This window comes from Genypterus blacodes, unplaced genomic scaffold (assembly GCF_046128005.1).
Source record: "Genypterus blacodes isolate CSIRO-AG114 ecotype Tasmania unplaced genomic scaffold, CSIRO-AGI_Gbla_v1 ptg000032l_1, whole genome shotgun sequence".
In the NCBI taxonomy this organism is placed as follows: Eukaryota; Metazoa; Chordata; class Actinopteri; order Ophidiiformes; family Ophidiidae; genus Genypterus; species Genypterus blacodes.
Window position 1 is genome coordinate 1,697,469 of NW_027466845.1, and position 23,460 is coordinate 1,720,928.

The 23,460-nt window shown below is 45.1% G+C and overlaps 2 protein-coding genes across 3 annotated transcripts in view; one reads left to right on the top strand and one right to left on the bottom strand.

The window, feature by feature from the left end:
• Window positions 1-429: 429 nt before the first annotated feature.
• pgr (progesterone receptor) lies at window positions 430-5,287 on the top strand. The gene is made up of 8 exons (XM_076145994.1): window positions 430-1,339; window positions 1,818-1,927; window positions 2,472-2,588; window positions 2,788-3,093; window positions 3,616-3,760; window positions 3,862-3,992; window positions 4,862-5,019; window positions 5,120-5,287. Exons 1-8 carry the CDS (start codon window positions 492-494, stop codon window positions 5,273-5,275), a joined length of 1,971 nt encoding a protein of 656 aa, XP_076002109.1. The 5' UTR covers window positions 430-491; the 3' UTR covers window positions 5,276-5,287.
• Window positions 5,288-6,310: 1,023 nt separating this feature from the next.
• The window catches only part of arhgap42b (Rho GTPase activating protein 42b), a 59,382-nt gene continuing 42,232 nt past the window's right edge, over window positions 6,311-23,460 (bottom strand). Inside the window, exons 5-25 of one of the 2 annotated variants that reach the window (XM_076145987.1) lie at window positions 22,474-22,575; window positions 22,123-22,233; window positions 20,687-20,791; window positions 19,611-19,740; window positions 19,138-19,238; window positions 18,551-18,660; window positions 17,912-17,968; window positions 16,146-16,224; window positions 15,854-15,893; window positions 15,493-15,555; window positions 15,244-15,318; window positions 14,115-14,199; window positions 13,839-13,897; window positions 13,069-13,174; window positions 12,667-12,826; window positions 11,941-12,091; window positions 11,139-11,549; window positions 10,018-10,174; window positions 8,658-8,717; window positions 8,492-8,571; window positions 6,311-7,722 (exon numbers count right to left, since the gene is read on the bottom strand). In XM_076145987.1, coding sequence (XP_076002102.1) covers window positions 7,634-7,722; window positions 8,492-8,571; window positions 8,658-8,717; window positions 10,018-10,174; window positions 11,139-11,549; window positions 11,941-12,091; window positions 12,667-12,826; window positions 13,069-13,174; window positions 13,839-13,897; window positions 14,115-14,199; window positions 15,244-15,318; window positions 15,493-15,555; window positions 15,854-15,893; window positions 16,146-16,224; window positions 17,912-17,968; window positions 18,551-18,660; window positions 19,138-19,238; window positions 19,611-19,740; window positions 20,687-20,791; window positions 22,123-22,233; window positions 22,474-22,575 — 2,331 coding nt within the window. In that variant the 3' untranslated portion in view covers window positions 6,311-7,633. The remainder of the gene's footprint in view (window positions 7,723-8,491; window positions 8,572-8,657; window positions 8,718-10,017; window positions 10,175-11,138; window positions 11,550-11,940; window positions 12,092-12,666; window positions 12,827-13,068; window positions 13,175-13,838; window positions 13,898-14,114; window positions 14,200-15,243; window positions 15,319-15,492; window positions 15,556-15,853; window positions 15,894-16,145; window positions 16,225-17,911; window positions 17,969-18,550; window positions 18,661-19,137; window positions 19,239-19,610; window positions 19,741-20,686; window positions 20,792-22,122; window positions 22,234-22,473; window positions 22,576-23,460) is intronic. The other variant, XM_076145988.1, reaches the window with a different exon arrangement.

Below are 23,460 nucleotides of genomic sequence, written 5' to 3' on the forward strand. Positions count from 1 at the left end.
ATGAAAGCAGTGTGATAGCTGTGCTCCAAGGCTGTGGTCAGGTCATGTCATCAAGCAGGGCGGAGACTGTGAGGTCCTGTGGTGAGATAAGGCTGGAGTGAGTGATTTATGGTGGAGGCTCATTGGTTAAAAGTGCATTTCCCTCCGTGCAACTGATTCTCTGGCATCTACAAGGGAGCTCTGCAACAAGTGGACCGATGCAGATGGCTGGAAACTATTGAACATCTCGGAGGAAGAAAAGCACGCTGTCAAAGTTGTTTCCAGAAAGATCTATCGAGTTAAAGTAGTCACCACAGAGAAGTGAAGTCTTGTGTTTGTAGCTTTTCATCTGTATGGAGGACAGTACAACGTGAAAGAAGCGCCCGGATCAGAGTCTCAGTGGACTAGGAGGAGGATCACCGGAAGGTCTCAACTCATCCGCAGCTCGTCCCGCACCGCCCAGTCTTCAGGCGCCCGCCAGCAGTGTCCTGTGCTGAGCCGCGGCTCGGGAAATGGAAAATAAAACCAATGGCAGAATGAACACAATCACCACCACACTGGCCGATTCCACCTACACGAGAGTCAACGAGATCATCGAAGCCGGATTCAACAGCACCAAGTTGTCCGGTGACGCGCCGGCGCAGAGCTGCATGTCGTCCTCCGTACGTAACTTTGGAGCCACCGGCACACTGCAGTGTCACGGCCCGAGCTCCAGCAGTGACAGCGAGGCGTTCAAAGACTGTAACATGATCGACGCTTCGCTCGCTGCAAAGTATTACGACCGCAACAACGAATATCTGCGGAGTGACAGCGCGCCGTGGGAGGAGTACGGGAAAGCGGCGCCCCGGGCCACCGTGACCACACCGGAGAGCCTGAACATCTCCGCCGCCACGGTAGCGTGCAAGTTCATCAAGGATGAGAAGGAGCCATCGGTGATCATGGACACACCTTGTCCCAACTTCGACATGTCCACGGAGATTCATACTCTGGACACCTGCTACGACGCGGGCAACGCCAAGCAGCAGCTGGCGCTCGGTGGCGGGGAGACGGCGAGCTTCCCCCCGGGGGCAGCGGGGCCTCGACCCGCGCTGGGAAACGCCTCTCCGAACTTTTTGATAGACTTGAACCAGGCCGACTCGAGGGCGAGCGGCAAGGCGATGATCGGCTTCGACACGGTCGTGCAGATGCCGATGTACAAGACCGAAGTTCAGCGGTGGTCGGCGCAGACTTCGGCAGAGTCCCAGTACTGGTACCAGTCCTCCGTCGGGCTCGAGGACGGGTACCCGCACAGCGCCTACGAGGGGATCCAGACCCAAGCTTTGACTCATAGGAACGCCTCACCTTACTCTGCTTTCCCCGGGTAAATACAAGAGCTGACTTTACAATAGTAATAAGCTCTGAATGCTGCCCTGACCTTTGGGGGAATAAAGGAAACAGAACAGTTATAGATCAAATCTCTAATCAATAACATCTCTAAAGATCCATCACATACATACAGACAGACAGAGAATCATTCATGGTAAAAAACAACAACAATAATTCCTGCCTTTACGAGCCACTTACTCAAGTTTTGACTGTGAGCTACGTGGAAAACAATTTGTCCTATTTTGTTGATTCCCTCCTGCTTATTCCATCAAACCTGTCAGCTCTGAAAACATTAGGAAGTATGTATATTTATCCTGGAGAGAGACTGAGGACACCTCGTCCATTTCAACTCCACGTTCAAGTTGATTAAATTCTGTATCTGCTGTTGACACATCCAATGAGATCCACATTGAAGCTCAAATTTTGAGTGTGTGTGTGTGTGCTAATGTGTGTGTGTTCTCCCTTTTTTGCAGAATGCCGCCTCAGAGACTGTGTGTGATATGTGGGGACGAAGCGTCCGGCTGCCATTACGGGGTCTTAACCTGTGGGAGCTGTAAAGTCTTTTTTAAAAGAGCAGTCGAAGGTGAGGAAACTTCAGAAACGGCGACTTTCTCATTTTCCAAAAACATACCAGACATTTTCACGTCTCACACATGTGATCTAAGTCATACAATTTCCTCTCGGTGTTGATTCTAGAAAGGACACACTTATCTGATCAGTTATTGGACTATCTGACTGTTAAAGCCATTAAAGGTTGGATAACAGCTAGAGAGTTGACTTCCCTTTCATGGACATTAGTTAAATTTCATGAGTGGTATCACATGGAGACAGTGTTCACCGTGTCCTTCGTCTCCATGTGTTTTTCTTGTTATCTGGCATCGTGAGATACATAAGTCACAATATCTCCTCATGGCCGTGTCACTCTGTCCTCACAGCCTTGCCTCTATCTAATTGCTCCTTTTGATCTCCTCTCAGAGTGGAGAGGCCAAGTTAACAGTTCGAGGGCCATCAGCCACTTTCCCCCCCTCGTCATTATGATGTGCCTCTCTCTGCCTTTCTTAGATATTTAGGGAAAATTGAACACGGTGACAATTGTGTGCGTCTTGTGTGTGTTCCTCCTACAACAGGTCATCACAGCTATCTCTGCGCCGGGCGAAACGACTGCATTGTGGACAAAATCCGGAGGAAAAATTGCCCCGCGTGTCGCCTCCGAAAGTGCTACCAAGCAGGGATGATGCTGGGAGGTACGGTTTGGCTTCCGTGTTTCCCCAGCAACCACATCATGTTGATACAAATAAAACTGCCTACATTTTCCTACAACCAAGTATAATCCAATATAAATTCAAGAACAGGTTCATCTTTCTTAGATAATGGTATCAAGCTGTGTCATTAGAGGCTAAATCCTGAGACTTTCTGACACTAGACCTTGTGTTTGTGTCACAGGCAGGAAACTGAAGCGCTTCGGGGCCCTGAAAGCCTTGGGTCTGGCCCCGTCCCTGATGTTCCAGTCCCACTTGGCCCTGTCCGGCGACAGCCAGGCCTTGAGCTCCATGTCTTGCATACCGGGCATCCACGAGGTGCAGTTCGCCCCGCAGATCGTGAATATCCTGGAGAACATCGAACCGGACACGGTGTACTGCGGCATGGAGAACTCCCAGCCCGACATCCCACACCTCCTGCTCAACAGCCTCAACAAGTTATGCGAGAAGCAGCTGCTGTGGATGGTCAAGTGGTCCAAGTCTCTACCAGGTAACGGCTCTGTGCGGCTCACGGTCACAGCGTATCACCCTGGCAACCCATGGCCGGGCTTCGCTGAAGGTCTCTCAGCCTTAGAAAGCGAGAGAGACAAGCTGCCTTTTACTTCATGGGATGGAAACAAACCTTTTTTTCTTAAATCGAAAGTGCACATGTGGGTTTGTGAGAGCTCAGAGGGAAACAAAGTAACTCTGAGTACTTTTCACTCTGCTACGTCTTTCTAACTGCTGCAGTTAGTAGAGGCTTTGCAAATTCTGTTTTTACAGGCAACATAAGCACAGAAAATATGATTCTGGTTTCAGGTTTAGGGGATTTAGACGAGTCTGAAAGTAGGGAAAACCCTTTAACAGCAGATCTAAGGGTTTTCATTCCGATTGCCCTTTGAATACTTTACTATTCACACTTGAATGTTATTGCTTATACTTTACTAAAGGCAAACATGCTGTCAACGTGGAAGAAGCTGTCAAATCCATTGTTGATCTGACACGCTGTCTTTTGTTTTGTTTCCTTCTGAAGGATTTCGTAACATGCACATCAACGACCAGATGACCCTCATCCAGTACTCGTGGATGAACCTGATGGTGTTCTCTCTGGGGTGGCGCTCCTTTCAGAACGTCAGCAGCGAATTTTTATACTTTGCACCCGATCTGGTTCTAAGCCAGTAAGTAACCGTCACACACAGGGGACCTTTTGATTTCTGACTCTTGAGAGTGTTTTGATGGGTTTTACAGAGACTTAACAATTTGGCTTTTGCCCCATCAGGGAGCAGATGAGGAGATCTCCCATTTACGACCTGTGTCTGGCCATCCAGTTCATCCCGCAGGAGTTTTCAAATCTTCAAGTGACCCGCGATGAATTTCTCTGCATGAAAGCCATAATATTACTCAACACAGGTAAGAAGAACTCCCCTTATGTGACCCTCTGGTTAGATGCACCCACACTTGACACTCAGCACACATTTGCAAACACACAAAGACGTGGAGCTGTGGGAGTTGTTGTGTTTGTGCAGGATGACTGAACCTTGACATAATTTATGTAACAGCTTCATCAAGGCCTGGTTTGACACTGACCTTTAAAAACACAGGGTTTTGATAAGCCAAGCAGTGACTGCTGCTAACTGGCACTTACAGTACGTGATGTCTAAGCGGATTATCAAATTTACTGCCAACTTGACTGCTGTGACATTATTGAAATACAACCTTCCTCTCTACTTTGAATGTCATTTAGTAATCCTACTTTTTTTTTTGTTGCTGAATATTTTTTTATTGAAGAAAGCATCTGGCAAGAGCTTTGGGACAATTTTAAATTTTTTAATTAATTTTTTTTAATGGGACAATTTTTGAGATCATTTTATGGGGAAAGAAAACAAGAGAAATAAGGAAAAAACTCAAACGGCAAAGAAAGCAAAGTGACACACAGACAGCAACAAACCACACCCCGCAGTGATATGATGACATGAGGAGACAATGTCATCATCATCATGGTACGATGTCATAGGCAAAGTTTTTCAGGATGACATCAGCAACATCCAAACGCATCATTGGCTGTGGCAAGAGGAAACGGGAAGACACAGAGAGAACACACAATCCCACGCTCTCACACACGCATGAAAAACTATTTGTTGATCCAAAATCAAGTTGTTTCAAAGCAAACATGCCATCCTGCTTAGTAAAGGACTTGAGGAAAGACATTAAGAGAACAAACGACTCAAACGATGAAAGTGCTTTGACTCTTTAATGAAGTGTTGTAAATGTTCCTCCAGTGCCTCTTGAAGGACTCAAAAGCCAGGGGCTGTTTGAAGAAATGAGACAAAACTACATCCGTGAGCTGACCAGGGCTATCCACATGAAGGAGAAGGGCGTGGTGGGCAGCTCGCAGCGTTACTACCACCTCACCAAACTGATGGACGCCATGCACGAGGTACGCCCAGTAGCATAGCTGCAATTCCTCTTTTGTTATCTACTCCTTTTAATGAGCACTAAGGCAAACCTGACTCTCTTTCTCTCTCTCTTTCGGATAGATTGTCAAGAAGGTCAACCTGTTCTGTCTGAGCACCTTCATCCAGGCAGACGCCATGAAAGTAGAGTTTCCAGAGATGATGTCAGAGGTCATTGCCTCCCAGCTCCCCAAGGTCCTGGCAGGCATGGTGAGGCCGCTCTTATTCCACACCAAATGACGCCACCGGCACAGACACCGCGGTGACTCTGGGGAGGCTTTATTGTTGTGACTGGATTATTCCCTCCATTCTTACTGGATTCTTCACATCCTTCAACTGTGTACTCCAGCTATCTAAGACTTTGCCAAATTGCCTGTAAGGCTCTCTAGCCCTTTTACCACCTATTACCAAAGTGCGACAGAGAAATGTCACAAGAACTTTGCAAATGTATTTTTGTTTTGTAGACAAATACCTTAATAATAGTGAGTTTATTCTTGGTGCAATAGGCGATTTTAGTAGAAAATAAAACCTTCCATAAAAAGCTCATTAAATTCACGCAGGGTTTGAGACAAACTAATTGCACTGCACTGCTCTCTAAGGAGGATGAACTGGGAGGTTCTGGGAAATAAAAATATTTACAGAACGGCCCAGAGGGAATGCTTAAATGAATAAATACAAAGTCAGGAAAAACAAACTATGAGTATGATACTAGCAGCAGGTAGGATTCAAAACTACAGTGGCAGGAAAAATGAGTGAAGCTCTTTTCTACAGACTTCTCCAGGCTTTCAGTGATCAAATCCTTTAGTTATACATCATTCAGGATGGTAAAAAGAATGCAAAATAGCACTTAGTATTAATTATTTAGTTGGAGCATTTTTGAGATCTCTGGTGTTTACTTGCCAGGGTCCACAGAAAGGACATCCGTGGAAAACCGCAAAATTCCTCCACAGCTTTAACTTTAGTTAGATGCGAGTGTGTGTTAGGTCACTCACATCTGATTGCATCCTGTGGAGATAATAAACATGCAGGAAAAGTAGAACCTTACTTGAAATTATCTTATCTTTGCACTGGAATATCACAGGCAAACATCAGACATTTGAAATTGGTTCACTTTAGATTTTTTGTTGCCACTGTACGCTGTGAGTGAATGTAGGAATGAAGAGAAGGACAGAAGATTTTCAGTGCATTTACAGTGAATGTTAAATGTGCAGCACCGAGTGAAGCCCAGGCCCTTAACACAACACATCTAAAGTACAGGCTAATTCATAAATCATACCGTTTTATTTTGGTTTATGCACAGCCACAATACAGCAGAGGATTGAGAGGAAACAACCTGACAAAAACAAAATGACAAATGTTGTATATTCAGGATATAGATATCATTTCCCTGCACATTCAGGCAGTAAGGGAGTATCATGCCACTCAGTGCTCAAGGCCGCCTCACACTCTCATAAATGTAAATGGAAAGAACACCCTGATCTTGGCAGAGGCCAGATCCAGATGCTTTGGTACATTTTCATCCCTCAGAGAAAGTCTTATTATTGTAGACACATTTCTCTGATGGTAATGTTTATAGATACTTTTCTTTCAGTCTTTCTTTCTGTTTTTCACCCTTTTGTTGAAATAGCAACGATGAATTTAACTGTTGGATGAAAAATATTAGATGATAAATATTAAAATGCATCTTTGTTGTAATATAATCTTACATAATCTGTCTAGTTTGATTGACATGATATGATGTTGTCATGGGTACACCAGTGTACCAGTGATTGCAGTACCGCAGCGAGTGTTACAGTTTAAAGAGTCGGAGCGTTTGTGTCCTTATTAAAACTATTTTACACAAGAAATATATTTGGTGTAAAAAATGTTATAGAAATACAAAAACTGTAAGAGGTAAATATTTTTGATTAGCAACTATAGAAGAGCTTGTTAACAGCAATGTACAGTATCATACTGCATAACTAACTACAAAGTGCACTGCGGCAGTGAGCAGGTTCAGTGGTTTAACAATGATCACCATGAAATTGAAATAAGGTGCAAACCCATCAGACTTTTTCTACGAGATTCTGTGTCCTTGTTCTAAAAATCATATTTTATTAAATAATAGCCTATTTCCAAAAAAAATGTTCCTGAAACTGCAGATTTCCAATGGTGACTTGATGAAGTTGTTGTGGTGTGTGTGTGTGTGTGTGTGGAGGTTTAGAGGATAATATATTTCTGAGAATAAACTGTGTGACCTGGAGTGATGAGATTGTGATGTGATTTCCCTGTCAGGTTTAATACTGGAGGTAAAGACATCAGTGCAGTCTACGGGTCAAACAGATCCACATCTTGGGTAATCGTGATCGTTTCATATCTGGGGATGTGCTACTGTTTACGTTTCACAGCTGATAGGAAAAACGAGTTAAACCTCTGAACTCTGAGCATCGTTAAAAAGTCACTGGCCCGCTTGATTTAAAATGCATAAAACACAGAAACCTCATGGTTCCAACGCTAAACACGATTATTACAGCAACTGCCTCATGTTTGATCTCTTCCCCCCATCCCCCTCTCCCCCCGATGGACGCCATAAAAAAAGATGCAACGTTCACCGGCGTGTTAGAGGAAGACGACATAATTCTCGGGGATTAAACCTGTTCTCCCCTCGTACGTTGCTTGGAGCCAGCCTGGTTCCACGGAGGGGTAGACTGAAAAGAACAGAGGAAAGAGAGGAGAGGAGACGAGTGAGGCCAGGTGGCTAAATGTAATTGATTAGAAGGAGCGCAGGCAGACGTAAACATCAGTGTGAGTGTTGGGCTCAGGTTTTGCTTACATAACCTCCATACAGCAAAAAAGCACGACTGTAGAGTAGAATAAGCAACATGAAGAAGAATAACCGGTGCTCTGTTAATGCAGCCCTCGCTCGCTGCTTGTTTACTCATGCATTAATAAAAGCCAACGAGAGGATGCAACATCAAAGGGCCGCATTAAAGAAATGATTTGCTTCAAAGTCAAAAGCTGATAGATGAATGTGGAAGGACAAACAGGCCTTTTTTAATGTGGGGAGCAATAAAGGAGCTCTGGGTGCCGGTAAGTGAAAGGGAGAGTTTGTTGACGTTTGATGGGTTTGGCAGCAGGCGGTGCCGGCTGTGTTAACAGGGAACAGGCGCTGGTGCCTTCCATCACCAGGTTACAGTGACCTGCCTGCCCTGGTTGTGTGCCAAGTCATCTCTTCTTGGAAAAGCCAAGAGGCAATAAAGTCCCAAGGCTGTTTGGATTGTAGCTGCACACGTGGAGAGGGGGGGGGGGGGTGCTTAAGGCAGGAACCATTGTATCGCTCCTGTAACAGCGAGATTCAGCCGAGGCCTCGTCTGCTGCTGTCCTTACACAACAGGCAGATGTGCTCAGATGTTGTTGGATGGATTCTGTTGCTAACTGTCGCAGGGCAGGATTTCGAGTTGTTAAAGTGTTGCTTACCATTCGTGAATTGCGCCCCCTGGGGGAAGCTGAGCTCGTGGCTGTGCTCCGCCTCACAGGAGTACATGGCTTTGGCGTCTCTGGGGAAACAACACCAGCAAAACCAATAAGATGTGAGGGTCAAAGCATGAACGTGTGGTACGTGTGTCCTGATGTGTTACAGCACCTTCCAACTGCAGCGCCCTGGGATGAAGGAGAGCCTTCAAACAGCAGCGCTCTTGAAGCTCTGCAACAATACAGAAAGAACACATTTTTAATTTACAATTTTAATGACTTTCTTTCCTGACTGACCAAAAATTTGAGGGCATTTGAAACACACATTTTAACTGATCAGAATAACAACTGGGTAATCTAGATTTCCTCTACTGAATCAAACCGAACTGGAAGATCAGAAACAAACTGGGACCTCAAATAAAGGCCTTATATCACCTCACGAGAAAATAACTTAATTATATATATCAACATATGATTCACTGACAATTCTGCTAAAATTCTGATAGTTAATTTCTATGTTATTCTATAAAGGCAAGATTAGTTTCTTTGATATTGATGTAATCTGCAATTAAAAACTGAGCCACGTTTAATCTGCCGTTCATTCCCATCGACTCATTAAAAATGATGACTTCATTCATAATGAGTGATTACATAACTGAGTTACACTGGAGGCGTTAGATGAATCCTGCAATCTATTTGGTTGCAACATTCACTATAAAACCCTGAGTGCAGCCTGACACAGACACGGAGCCTTTATGACCTTTTCTGTCAAAACACGTCGGTCAACTCTCTCCCCGACCTGCCAATGTTTCCTCATTGTTTAGCGTGAAGTGAAAGGCGTAACGACACTACACGGGAGGTTTCCTTCCCCCAGGCAGACTTTACCTCCCCGCCGTGCGGAGGTAAGTCAAAACATATACAGTAAGAAGCCTGCACTTGACCTTTATCTCTTAAGTGGAGGGGGACAACAGAGCCCAGGGGCATGCTGGGCGGGCGCTATACAAGGAAACTCCTTGAGAGACCGTGTGACTGCCTTCTCAGACATGACAAGTCGTACAATCTATTTGTCCCACGAGAATGAATGCAGGCTGCTGCTGGGTCACATCAACCCCAGAGCAGCCAGAGCGTAATTAAAGGCAGCTCTCCCACCGGAGAGAGAAAAGCATAAATCCTGGAATACCACGTTGCTGTGAAGAGGCCTCGCCATCCTCAATGCTCATAAACAGACAAGGATGAAGATGGAAGCATCGGAGGGGAGAGGCAGACGGACAGAGACATGCAGAGGGAGGAAGACAGCGCTTCTATAACCCTTAGTGACCTGTAGTTCATCTCCAGAGGGATGAAACTTGCTTTTGTATACTGTATTATCTATAAAAACAAATATGAGAGGAATGTATCCTGATACAAAGCTCCCACAGGCATAGTGTGAGTCGCTTTAACATCCTGCAAAGAAAGACATCCAGATAAGACTTGACATTTCTACTGCATTAGTAATAACTTCACATCATCATTAACAGTCAGCTTTTCATTACACTGAGCCGGGCCTTTGGTAGCCGTTGCTGGATGAGGCGTCTGTCCTGCGGCGGCTGGCGTGTTTGGGAGGGAGCAGTGGGTGCTCACCAGGCTTCAAACCCTCTTTGGGATCCAGTGCTGCCAGACTCTGGACAGATCCATAGCAGCTCCTGTGGCCTTGAGGGAGACATGATAATAACACTCTAACTCCCCCTCTGTCAGAGACACTTCCAAATTTGATACTGAAACCATCCTGCACGTCTCCAGCAACAACCGGGAAGGTAACAAATTGTAAATAGTGTTTTAGTTTCACGCATACATGGCAAAACTCCCAGAAAAGGGAAAGTAAGGGGCCTTGCTGTATCTGTCAGCTCGGGGGCGGAGTAAAGACTTCAGCATGCGTCCACGTCAGGTTAGTCTTCGTCATTGTGGTTCCCTCAGACCAGTCTGACCGCTGTGTGCCCGCCCCCCACGTTACCGTCACACACCTCCCCACTGTCTCAACCACGCGGCAAAGCAATGTGATGTCAACGTGACGCTCTCCTGCTCGGCTTATCTGGAAGCTTTTCCTGCCTGAGCACGAGCTTAATAAGGCAATATAAAGGGGTCAGGGAGCTGTGTGTGTGTGTGTGTGTGTGTGTGTGTGTGTGTGTGTGTGTGTGTGTGTGTGTGTGTGTGGTAGCTGCTCTGTGTGGTAGCTGCTCTGCTCTGCTGTGATTTAATGGCAAATTCAATTTTGTATTATGTGATGTGCTTTATAATGGAGTGGTTGGTCTCATAAACAAAAACATTGTGTGTGAATGGAGTGACACGCTGCATGGCCACTTGCATATAAAGATCCACCTTATTCTAAGTCACGTATGCTGAGATCAGAGACGCCGCCTCACTTTCTATGGACTGTTATTGGGGATGGTTGTGGGTGGTATTCCATGCGTTACCCCCAGTCAAACCTGTTCCTTATTCTGGGTTCCAAGACAGCAAAGTGCAGGTGGAACCCGTTTCTTATCTAAATTAAACAGGATTCAAGTCATTTTTTGTGTCTTAAAACGGGACAGAAAATGTCAGATTGCATTAGAATCAAGATAATTAGACTTCACTTTTGTATGAACATAGTGTTATGAGATGTACAAGCTTATTCTACCTTCAGACATATGCAGTGATTTTAGAGAGGGTGCAGCAGAGCGACTGAGCGGTGCTGGCCTGAGGTCAGCGTGGCAGTGAGGGGCTTTCCTGGGCGCAGGAGACCGCCTGGTGGAGATACTGAGCGAGGACAGGCTGAGGGCGTCCTCCGACTCTCCATCTGTGCGCCCGGCGTCCTCCCTGGAGCTGGACTCCGGGCTGCTGACACACGCCCCGCTCCTGGGGCCGTTGGTGAGCGGCGAGGGCGTCCGGCGGAGGCCCGGGAGCAGCTTGTCCTTGACGGGGGGGAGGAGGGCGGAGGAGGAGGAGGAGGTGGCTACTTTGGAGGAGTTGTTCTGCTCGGAGGAGTGGGAGGAGAGAGACTCCATGCTGCCCATGGGAGTGCTGCATGGGCTGCTGCTGAAAGTATCACCTATGCAGGGACCAGAGAACAGGCACACAGGCCCCCATTAAAACCTGCTGAGCCACACCGCAAACATGAACACCACAGATGCAAGGGTTTAAAGAACTATATCCACACAAAATCTTCAAAAATCCTCAACATCAACATCCCATTTTTGTCAATAACTTCAATTTCAGTTTGTTGAAAAAATTGGAAAATGTATGGAGGAGTTCTCAGTTCTCAGCCTTGAGAACTGGGTGGTTCTCAAGGTTTGCCTTCCACCCCAAAAACACTTCAATATCCACAGAACAGCTATGAGGTGCAGATGCCTTCAATAAGTCAGCAGACAGTTCAGAGAGTTATTAACCGCCACGCTGTGCTGCGGCGTCCTGTGGTGATGCCCCTCGGCTGTGGTACTCACTTTCTGCATCTGCCAGGCACAGCGTCGGGGTGTAGATGCTGCGGGGCTTCCTGGGCCCCGTGGACAGACAGATGGCCCGGCTCCGACGAGAGCCGGGCCGACTCTGCGGCTGAGGCAGGGGCACGTTTGGGTCTGGAGCCTGGTGGAAGATCTGGAGGTCCAAGCATGAGAGCTGATATGAATCTGTTTGTGATTCTGTGAGTGATTGTGTCCACATTTCTTAGTTTTTCTGTGGTGAAGATTCAAATTGATACACAAAACTTTGTTTCTGTGGAAAATTCCTGATTCATAAATAAAATGGTTTCAATAGAACACATTTCTTGAGATGAAGTATATTTCTCTCTAGAACCCATATTGCTCTGAGAGTGTCTCGCAATTCCAGCACAGCGCACACACACACACACACACACACACACAGAGGGAGGTTTTTAATATACTTTTGGACTTGGTGCTGCTGTCACTGTGAGAGCCGGTGCCTGGAAGTATGGATTTCCAGAACAATTTCCTGGCTGTCAGTGTGAAAGGAGTGTGTGCCATTTTGGCCCCCAAGAACCTGCTGGTCCAGCACCAAGGACATGGTGCTGCTATGGGCAGGAGGTGAGGAAGATGCACTCCACATTCCCTCCGTTTGTTTGTGAGCAGTAGCATCTTTAAATCTACTTTCAACTTATTAGAAGACAAACAAAAATAAATGACGAAAAAGCTGCAACGGTTCATTTAAGCTACCTTGTCGAAGTTCTCGATAAGGATTTCCACCACAATATTCTGGAACTTGATGTTCATCATGGCGGCCACCGTCTCCTCTTGGGACCTCATGAGCGTGGGGCCGAAGACGACGCCCAGGTTGGAAAAGGTCATCATGTTGGACTGGCTTTGTGTGGAGACTCTACAATGCAGGTAGAGAATGAGGACATTACAGAAGTGCAAGAGTGCGTTTCTCTGCTGATCCGGCCCATAATGCCAACTCTTTACCAAAAAGGTGACAGCTTTAGAGACGCTTCTTAACGCATTAGTGTTTCCCTGAACTGTGAGGACAATTGAATCTGTCTGAAGCATTTTTATCTGCAGTCCTACAGCTGTGATGTTTGCCTGGGCTGCAGTGTAACGGATTCATTGCGGGACACTTACGTGACAAGATGTTTTATTAGGAGCTCCAACATTTCCTTGTTCCTCTCTGGGATCTTGTGGACCAAAGCATGGACAGCACACACTCTGTAGTTCTGATCGTCTGACTCTGAGCAGGAGGAGAGGAAGAGAAATCATCAGGGAGGTGACACACAAAGACGATGGGTTGGAACAACAACATAAAGGCGACACATGATTCCTTTTGTTTACATTTCTCCCTATTCTTACAGTGTAGAGAGAAGAATGTGTTGATCACAGTCCTGCCCTGAAAGCTTTGTCTTAGATTTGTCCTTGATATTTGTAACATGTTGATAGCAGAATTTGGGTTCACCAGTCTGAGGCTACGTGTGGTGAGACAAACACACACACACACACACACACATACACACACATACACACACACAGACAAACAGGAGTCTGAGGCTAAAGAGGCGGGTGTTTTGTCTGTGTTGGCGACTCAAGCCTGACACAGCTGGCCAATCACAACAGAAGAGAACTCAAACAAACACAATTCAGATTGCAAACAAATTAAAATTATGAAACACCTCTAATTCTTACTACTGTGTCCAATTACCTATTGTAAAAATGGAATCAGATGCACCTGATTTAAAAAGAAAAAAAGTTTCAACAGTAAACAGTATGTCAACAATATACTGTTGCTGTGATGCATTTGTGGAGCCAAACAATCTATTCTTCATGCGGAACCACAAACCGAGCGTGCAGTGCATTTGCTTCTATTATGGCTGCTGGGAACGGCTGTTTTCATAACTTACTGACAGCCATGATAAAATCTTTGTGGAGCTTGAAGGTCATTAGAGGCTCGGAGAGACACCTGATGGGAGAGAGAGGAGCGTCGTTAGCTGTCGCTGTGTGTGTGTTTGTGTGTGTGTGTGTGTGACAGGGGTGTTTTTAATGCGGCCATCTTTCCTTTGTGAGCCAGTGTCAGCGCTGAATGCATGACTAACACCAGGGAGGTTTCACAGAGGCATTATGGCAGTAATGATGATTCGTGATAGCTAGGAGAGACACAGCTGTTGGGGCACGCTGACCTGAGATAATTCTTCAGACCGCTGGTGATGGTTTTGTTGTCCCACGTCTCCGGGTCCAGGTCCATATCCACTGGTGCCTTGGACGCTGTTGGAAACACATTTAAATAGTATAAACGGTCTAATGAGGCTGATGCAATGTGACGCAACATCTCAAGTTGGATAAGTAAAGCCTGACCTTCTGACAAAAGAGCAAAAACAAGATATTTATCATTCAGGATTTCTCAAAACAAACTGATATTCATATGAGATCAACCAAAGACTCATTGCTTCATAATGGACATAATTCATAAAACACACAGAGCTGATCTGATGTGGCGAGAGGGGAAAAGAAACATTTCGCAACCACGTCCCCTCATTCATAAACGTCTGATTCCAGGCTTTTTAGGCGTTTTTCTTGGAAGAAACATTACAGAGGTATTTCATCATTCGCAAATAGGGGGAAAGTTTTTCATAAATCACAATGTCACACAGAAACGATGACCTGATTCAGTCTGATGGTGAATTTTGTGCTGTAAGAAATCTGGGTGATGTTATAATGTTATTAGAGAAGTTGATTACTCATGAGATACAAAACCAGAGCTTATCCACCTTAAATTTATATGCGATTTATATAGAGTAAGTCCACATTCTAGCAAAGAGGCCCTGGCCCCCCTGCATCCCCCTTAACAGCACCACTGGTTGAAATAGAGGCACGAGTTAATGGGACATAAGCGTCCGTTCAAGAGTGCAAGTGTGTGTGTGTGTGGCCTGCACGTGTGTTTGAGACAGATCAGGAGGACAAGAGAATTTAATAAATCACTCCGACACTTCCTGCTCCTGCGTGTGAAATGTATGCAAACTGGATTACCTTGGGTCATCTAACAAGGTAATGACAGAATAATGTAAGGCTGGATGGCTATTACACTGTCACACCACCAGGAGGACCTCTTCTCTCACTCTGCAAGGTCACGCTGTGCTTTCATCAGCATTACATGTGACCCCAGAGGGATGGCCAATGTGATTTTGCAACATGGCAATTCTTTACTAAATCTAAAAATACATCCAGTTCAAATCACAACTTTATAATTAGACCGTGACTATAATAAAGCTTTAATCATTTGAATTGTAATAATGTATTGAAGTTACATACAGAAGACAGTGGTCATCAGCTTCTGTACTTTGGAGTTGACCCCTCCGATCCGGTACAGACCCATTGTGTTGAGGCCTGTGTGACAAAAAAACAACAAAACAACAAAGACATCAAACGAGGCACAAAGGACGTCTGATGCGTTATCATGTACGGCCATTAGGTGCGTTGCTATGCATAATCACATCCCGGCAACGGTCCATACATAAATTCATTCAACAGATGAAAGCGGGGGGGATTTGAACGCCTCACCTCTCATCTCCACCAGGTCAATGCATTTCCTCACAAAGTTAAAGCCCGCCTCATTAAGAAATGCTGCAATACAACACAAGAACAGGGTTGACACGTCAATTACTGTCAGGGTTAACCGCTCATCACGCAGGAATAATAAGCTCTCCCCTAAGCTCGTACTCAGACTAATAAGATATGGCTCCTGTGCTCGCAGGCTCCGCCATGTCAGCTGAGTGGGCACAAGTCAAGTAATTGTGTTAATGAGCAGAGACGAGTGTAGATGACTTCATGTTACATGTTTATATATGATACACTGTATGTTCACTGTAAAGCTTCTTATCTTTTGAAAAAGCTTCACCATGATAAAAGGAAACACACTTACTCTCTTCTTTCTTGCTCAATATGGCTGGAAGGTTGTAAATCTAGATAAGAATAAACAATCACAATTCAGTTACAGGAGTAAAATGTTAAGATCGCAAGCAGTGATGTCATCATTCTCCCCCTTTTATGGACACAAGCGGAGGTTCTCAGCTTGTGTGGCTGGAACGAACCAGGAGAGGGTGCCAGTGACAAGCCATTCAGTTCCAGGAGCGTTTCCTCCCCGAGCAAAAGCCCATCTGACAGGAGGCAGAACAAAAAAAATGGAAATTTCAAAGGAAGTCAGAGTTCCTCACCGGCTCCTTGCCATCCATAGCCTCCAGCCACAGTCTTCTATTGGACTCTGACAGTGCCTGCAGCGTCAAAACACCATGCCTGGAAAGAATTCAGAGAAAAGCTGGTCTCAGTCTCATCTAATTACCTCAGGGGGGCCTTGGACAGACCGTGTTTACATTGGCTAAGACCACTATAAAAGGAATAGTGTGACTAAAATAGCTCATGTGCAGATTCTTGTGCCCTCGCTCAACTCTGTGCATCACATTCCACTCCCAATTCAAGAAGACGGCAAGGAAACGTGCTTAATCTTAGAGTGCCTCTTCTTTGCTTTTCTTCTCTATACACCCAGCATGCAAACACCTTCATCTCTGCTTTTTGTGCACTTTCCACCAAGAGTGACTCTGTTGCCAAGCGAACAGCTCCACGTTTCCAGCTCATGCCTCACCTAACCAAGCAGCCGTCCTTGAACCTGATCTGAGCTTTATCTGTAACAGACACAGCAGCACCGCTAAGGCTTTAGTAACCTGATGACATCAGACACATGAATATTCAACCCCCAACCAGAAGTCATAGTTAGTAACTAGCAAAGTGCGATGTAGAGTTGTGCCGGTTTTTGCCCTTACAAATGAGGTTTGTGGCTGGTTGGCCTGATTCTGGCCTGACTATGGGCGTAACAGCATGTTTAGCATAATGAGGATGAATGGATGAGCTTGAAGCTGACTGGAGCTTGGCCCACATTGTCCTTGTGGTTGCAACAAGCACCTTGGGGCACTGGGCGATATGATAAATGAGTTGTCCTGCAAATAAACTGGAGTTATTTTCCAGGCTCAGCAAGGCTCAGTAAAGGTGAGGGGGGCGTGGGGGGTTCTGGCCCGGCCCGGTGAAACGCACATGGCCTTAATGCGCTGGTGTCCAGATTTCATTACCTCTGCCAAGGAGGTGAAGTTTTCTTTTGCATGTGATTGTCTGTTTGTCAAGAAGTAACAGGTGGATTTAAATGACAATTTGTAGAGAGGAGGGACTTTGGTTGAGGATTTTGTGGAAGATCCAAATCAGCATTCAGGTCAGGATGGAGGATTTTCCCCTCCAGGTTTCATTAACTTCATGTAATTTAGAGTATTTGTCAACATTTTAGCTCAGTTCTTGAAATCTAAGACACAAATGCATCCTCTGAACGACTTTTAACAAAGTGTTATTCAGCCCAGCTGCAGATTAGGTGGATTATAACATACTGGCACATATTGTACTTTATTAACAGATAAGGCTGGAAACCTTCAACTAACACAAGTGTGTGGCCAACATGCTTAAATGATTTTGGTCACATTTAAAGTTGCACATATCGCCTGAGGAAGATTATGTGGAAAAAAAGGTTTAATATTGGAATATTCTAGGCCTCTGGATGGATTCTTACGCCGTCCAGTTACACACTGGGTGTCAATCGATGGACTATCTTTGCCAGTGGCAAGTCACTGGCAAGAGATCAATCTGTGACAGCTCCCTCCCACTTCCACGGTGAAACACTAAATACAAATCAGCTTTGAAATTTCCCATATGGCCGGGGGATTAAAATTCTAATTAGAGGCACGGAGATCAATTATTGGATTGCTCCTCATGACAAAAATCAATGTGTTATTGAGTTATTGCAGACAGGCAGAAATGATATCAAAACAAGCCCATGTGGACCAAGGAGTGTCTGATTTTGTGTAGTGGGAAGAAAGTTTGGATTTGAGACGATTAGCAGCACACATGCAGCACACATGCAGCAGCACTGGGTCAGTTCACATACCGGACTTTATAGAAAAACTGAAGTGGTCTGAAAAGAGTTCCACGATAGATGTCATTTCTACATTAACATGAACACAGAGAAGAGACGGAATGGGTTCAAAAATATAAACCAATATCCATGTTGAGGACACACAATTAACACAAGCTTTAGGAGAGGAGAGGAGAGGAGAGGAGAGGAGAGAAGAGGAGATGAGCACACAAAACTGGCACACAAAACTACATTTAACAGAAACTCTTGAAGATGTTAATCAATTCCGACCGGCACTTGCATGTCTGAATGTTGTCGGCTCGCATAGAAGTGTGGATGAACCGTCTATATCATCATTTATCTTTACTAGAACGCAACATCCATGAGAACCATGCAAGGCGACACGTCAATATTAAGTACATCAGTCTTTAAATATGTTAGTTACAAGAACGAGGATGATGAGGATTCCAACAAACTCTCATGGATTGTTTTCATCGCATCCGCTGTGCTGGGGTCAAACGGCGCATTAATAAACTACTGGACAAAATGTCAAGATGCCAGCTTGGGATAAGCGATTCCAGAGGCGGTGGTGAGAGTATGATCGTGTTCTCGTATCCTGTTGTTGTACGTTTGAAGAGAGAAACGTTAAGTTTGAATAATTTAGACACAGACCTCTCCACCACTTCAATATCAAAGCAGAAACGCTTGTCGATGGAGTCCGTTTTCCTCCGGATGCAGGTCTTGAGCTTGAACATCTCCGCCTGGCCCAGGACCATACCATTCTAGAGATTGGAGATGATTGCAAATTCATATTGGAACAGGCTACAGCTTTGCAAATTACATTTCATTTAAAAAAAGATACATGAATCACTTGATCTGCTTTAGTTTCTGCCCGTCTCATATCAGCATCCTTCTAAATGAACTACATGTGTTGAATACCGTCGTGAACAAAAACATCACATGCTCACTTCTGCTTTCATCCCCTTCCCTTTCTTGTTATTTGCGGATACTGTGATTTTTCAGACTGCATTCATCTGCTTTTGCAAGTTTTTGATTCCCGTGTCCAACTCTCAGCTCTGTCATCTCGCCTATTTTCTCTCTTTTATTGCCCCCTCATAGTTGAAACATTCTCTCAAATCTCCCGGGGTTTCTTTGTTTCGCCCACAGAGACGGTACTTTTCCAGCTATTTGAACACAATTTCTCAGAACATTCACGGGGACTAAAACGAAAACAAAAGCAAAAAAATAGACGGCGTCACCTGTTTAGTGGAGGACTTATTCTCTGTGTTGCTCATGCTGAACGTCTTGCTGCCTTTCTCGTATGTGCAGTAGTGACGCGTCCATGTGCATCCCAGAGGACCTGCCACAGAAAAAAAACACCCAAACAAGGTCGAGCCAGTATTTCGGTCATGAATCACGCACTCTTGGACTGACTTCTGAAAATCACTCTGCAATTAAAGTGTGATAAATCTGAACTTGTTTATCGGCGCTGATAAAAATGTTCCATTTGCAGTATTATCCCCCTTCTTTGTGGAGCACATCAAAGTGAATCCGTAAGCAGGATGAATTATGAGCTGTGTGTTAGAGGATCTCTTCTGCAGGGGCCTGGGAGAACTGGAGACATGTTTACGGTGATGGATGTGGAGGCGTAGGCTCATAAATGAAAGGGTCAGGCTGTGACGGGAGAGGGGGTTGGCCTGGCCGACTGGGAGTCCGGGATAAGGAGACTCACGTTTCTCCTGGACATACAGGAAGCCTTCCATCGTCCACTGGCCCGGGGGTTTGTAGTCCTGATCCGCAGACTTGATCCTCCTCATCAGTTTCTCCACTTCCTGCTTGGTGCTCACAAAGTTGTTTCGAGTCTGGGAAGAAAGTGAAGCAGCGGCATCACAACATGGCTCAAACAGTTATGACCTAGAATAGCATTTCCTGTGGTTGAAATGAATCATAACTAAGAAATTATTGATTATCTCTGCCGGTGAGGTCACGACTTTCACCCACGTCTGTTTGTTTGTTTGTTAGGTTGTTAGTAAGATTGGCAAAAAGTTTACAAAGTAGACAAGGTGTTTCTCACTACTTTTGTCAGTTAATTCACCAATCTCAAACACTAAATCAGATTTACGTATATTATGATTAACTATCAATAGATGCACTTAAATCTGGATTGGATTCATTTTAAAAACAACGCAACAAATGAGAATGAAACAAATGGAATCTATATTTCAATTTCCTGCCATTTCTCATGTGGAACAAAATGCAAATTGAATTAGCAGCCCACATCTAATTTGAATAAATTAACGGGGAAATCCGAACGACGACTGCAGGAATTTCACTATTTTGCCATCACAAAAGTCAGTGTGATGCAATGTTAGATTGCCGCCAGACAGATAGTGAGACAACACCTCCTCCAGCTCCAACTAAAACTCTCAGCGTCTGAGGATGTGGACAAAAGGTTAGTGAATCGGCAGCGTCAGGGCACCGGCGCTGCCATTTTCAGGTCAAATAGAAGTTCAGGCCCTTAGGCGGCATAGTGAGGTCAGTGTGATGGAAGAAGAGGGGGGCACGGCGGCCGCTGCAATTATGCTCCCGGCTCAAACTCTTCTTTGACACAGTCTGCAGTAACTTGCTGCCAAACAAGTCTGGAAATATCGACCTGCTGGGTAGCAAGGATTCTTATTTAATCACACAGCGATCCGTTTATAAAACCTGTGCTTGTTGTACGCTGGTATGACAAGCCGCTGGAATCTGATTATGTGTGCCGCCTTTGTGCACAAGCCCGCAGGTGTGGAGACACGGACTCGTACTTACATTCTGTAGGTTGAACTGGAGCTGCTGCTTGTAAGGTTCAAATTCATGAGCCAGCTCGTAGCCTTCATGGTAGAATGTAAAGAGACCCTGAAGAAAGGCCAGAAGCTGCAAACGGAGGGAGGAAAGAATATACAATGAAGCACTAGAGTGAGAGTGAGGGACACAGTGAACAGTTAGAATACAGAATGGAAGGCTTTTGAATAACAACAAGTGAATAATCATTCAATGTCTCACAATGACAGGAAGTCCAGTCTACGGAAGTGATTTCATTCTAATTCTAAAAGGAAAATCATTTATGCTATCAATCAATTTGTCAGTAAGAAGATGGGCTTGGTGGACATTCAAATTAGAGATAAAACTCTTAATTACAATCTACATTGTCACTGTCAGTTGAAGCCTAATTAACTTCTCATTAAACAGGATGCGTGCCGTCATGTAGAATCAAAGCAAATCAAAGCAAATCTAAAGCAATTAAACACGCTCCCGTCAAAGTGACAGAAGATTGAACCAGAGGTAAAAGCTGGAAAAGAAAGTTGCCAAAAAAGTTGAGCTTTATTTTGAAATCACTGACAGCTATTGATCCCACTCTTTGTGTGACACAGAGGCATTGTTAATCATTGAGGAAAGGAGTATTTGTGGCATTGTTGGAGGAGAAAACCAATCCCGTCGCTGGCATGAGTGTTCCTTTGAACGCGAGCTTTCATTGGAGCCGCACTTAGTCCTCAGACCCAAACGGCTGATTTGATTCCTCAGGTGAGACTTGCTGTATGAAAGCGTTCGCAGGGATGAATCGCACCAATCTGTGCCCACATTTATCACAGCAGGATTTTAGGCTGCGTCAATTTTCCCCTGAACTACCTGGGGCTCGCACATTTACATTTCTGGCCCAGGTTCGTCCTGTGCTGTCAGCGGAAGTAAACAAAAGGGAATGGGAGCTTTTTAAAAAAAAAAAAAAAAACAGCCACTTTGCTCCCATCTCACGTTCCTCGACATTTAATACCCCGAGAACTTAATGTTTTCCTGGTAACTTCCCCTCTAAAGACGTTAGAATTGACTACACACTCCAGATATCTGTAAGGGGGCTTTTACACAGCCTTTAATTAGCTATTTGTCTTGTTCTGTTTGACGACATCTTCCTTATCGAATCGTACTCACAGACTTCCTCCATGGATTGACTACATTACTGCGAATTTGTGTTGAAGACGCCGAAACATATTGAATATACAAACGAGGACGCATACCTGGGAGAAAGCTGTAATTATGCCTGTTTTTCCATTTAACGAGCCACTTCAGTCTGTAGTTAAATGTGGAAAGTTGGTGCTATTCTGACAATATGGCATTTAGACTGAGCTTTAAGCTAAATAGACGCCGCAAAGCACAGTGTCGTCAATAAACACTCCACACCAATCAGTGTGTTATGGTGACAGCTCGCTTACCGGCTCCACAAACTCAAACTTCTTCTTCTCCTGCACCTCTTGTATTTTGAACACATACTCCAGGGAGGCGTCGTAGAAGAGTTGCCTCTCCTTGTCGATCTGTGCGTCGGCCTGTCAGGGAGCAAACAAAGCGGCGTTAGTGTGTCGTAACAACGCCGGGGGGGTCAGCCTGAGTGAGAACCTGTGTGGACACATCATCTCCTGGAAACCGTGTGTGCCCACAGAGGTAATGAGTGAAGGACGGCGCAAACAAAAGCTTTATTTTTAGAAACCATTGAAGCACTCAGCCAAGCATTAATCTGCATGATTCAGCGATGCGTTCAGGCTCAGCAAAATTTGTTATGGTTTTACCTCCTGCAGATAGGATTCTTTCTTTTTGGATGACAGGTTCAGGTGTCTCTCCAGCGTGGAGTAGTACTTTTCTGTTTCCTTATCAAATTTCTTCTTCCCCTCCTAAAAGAAAAAAGACAAACAAAACAAACAGCTTTAACATTCCAAAATAAAAGGTTGTGTGTTCCTGATATGAGTGTGTGTGTTTACTGCCACTAGGTGGAAGTCTAGCTGCACTTTCATGCTGATATCTGTCAATTGACATTTAAAATTCCTGTCAAAGGAACATTAGCGGTCCTGAATGTGGCCCAGGAGTGTGTCATGGGGAGGAGACAGCAGCCGCATGGTCACTAAGGGGCGGGAGAGAAATATAGGCTTTTATTGTGATGGTGCCCCAGAGTTCACCGCAAAATACAAAACACACTAAATCATCACTGGACGTAATGTATTTGGCACCGTCACACACACACACACACACACACACTGGCCGGATGTATTTTGCATCCGTCTTCCTGGTTAAGCTCAATCTGAAGAGCCGAGCCAAGCCGGAGCCGAGCTCTGCAGCCTCTCGTCCCTGGATTCAGACAAGAGCGTCCCAGAAGGCTTTGAGTAAGGGAGAGAAAAAAAAAAGAAAAAAGGACAGGAAATGGACTTTTCATGCCAGATGCCCATCTATTAGGCATATGGACCCAGAGATTGAACGTTTCACTCCACTTCACGGTCCTTAATCAAACGCTGGCCGAGCCGACAAACTCCAACGCGGGGGCATGCAAGTTTCCCATCGACATGTCTGGACTCTAAATTAGTCTTCACCCACTTTATGTCGATGTCGCTGAAGCAGAGGCAGAATGGAGGGAGGGGGGCTGGGGAGGAAGTGGCCACTGTAACCAGACCCCAGTTTGTTTTCATCACCATACGGCCCTGAAATTTGAGCTCTAATCTTACTATCCACTACCGGAATGACCTGGAGCAGCGTTCCGCCTGGGCGAGCTTATGGCGGTTAAACAC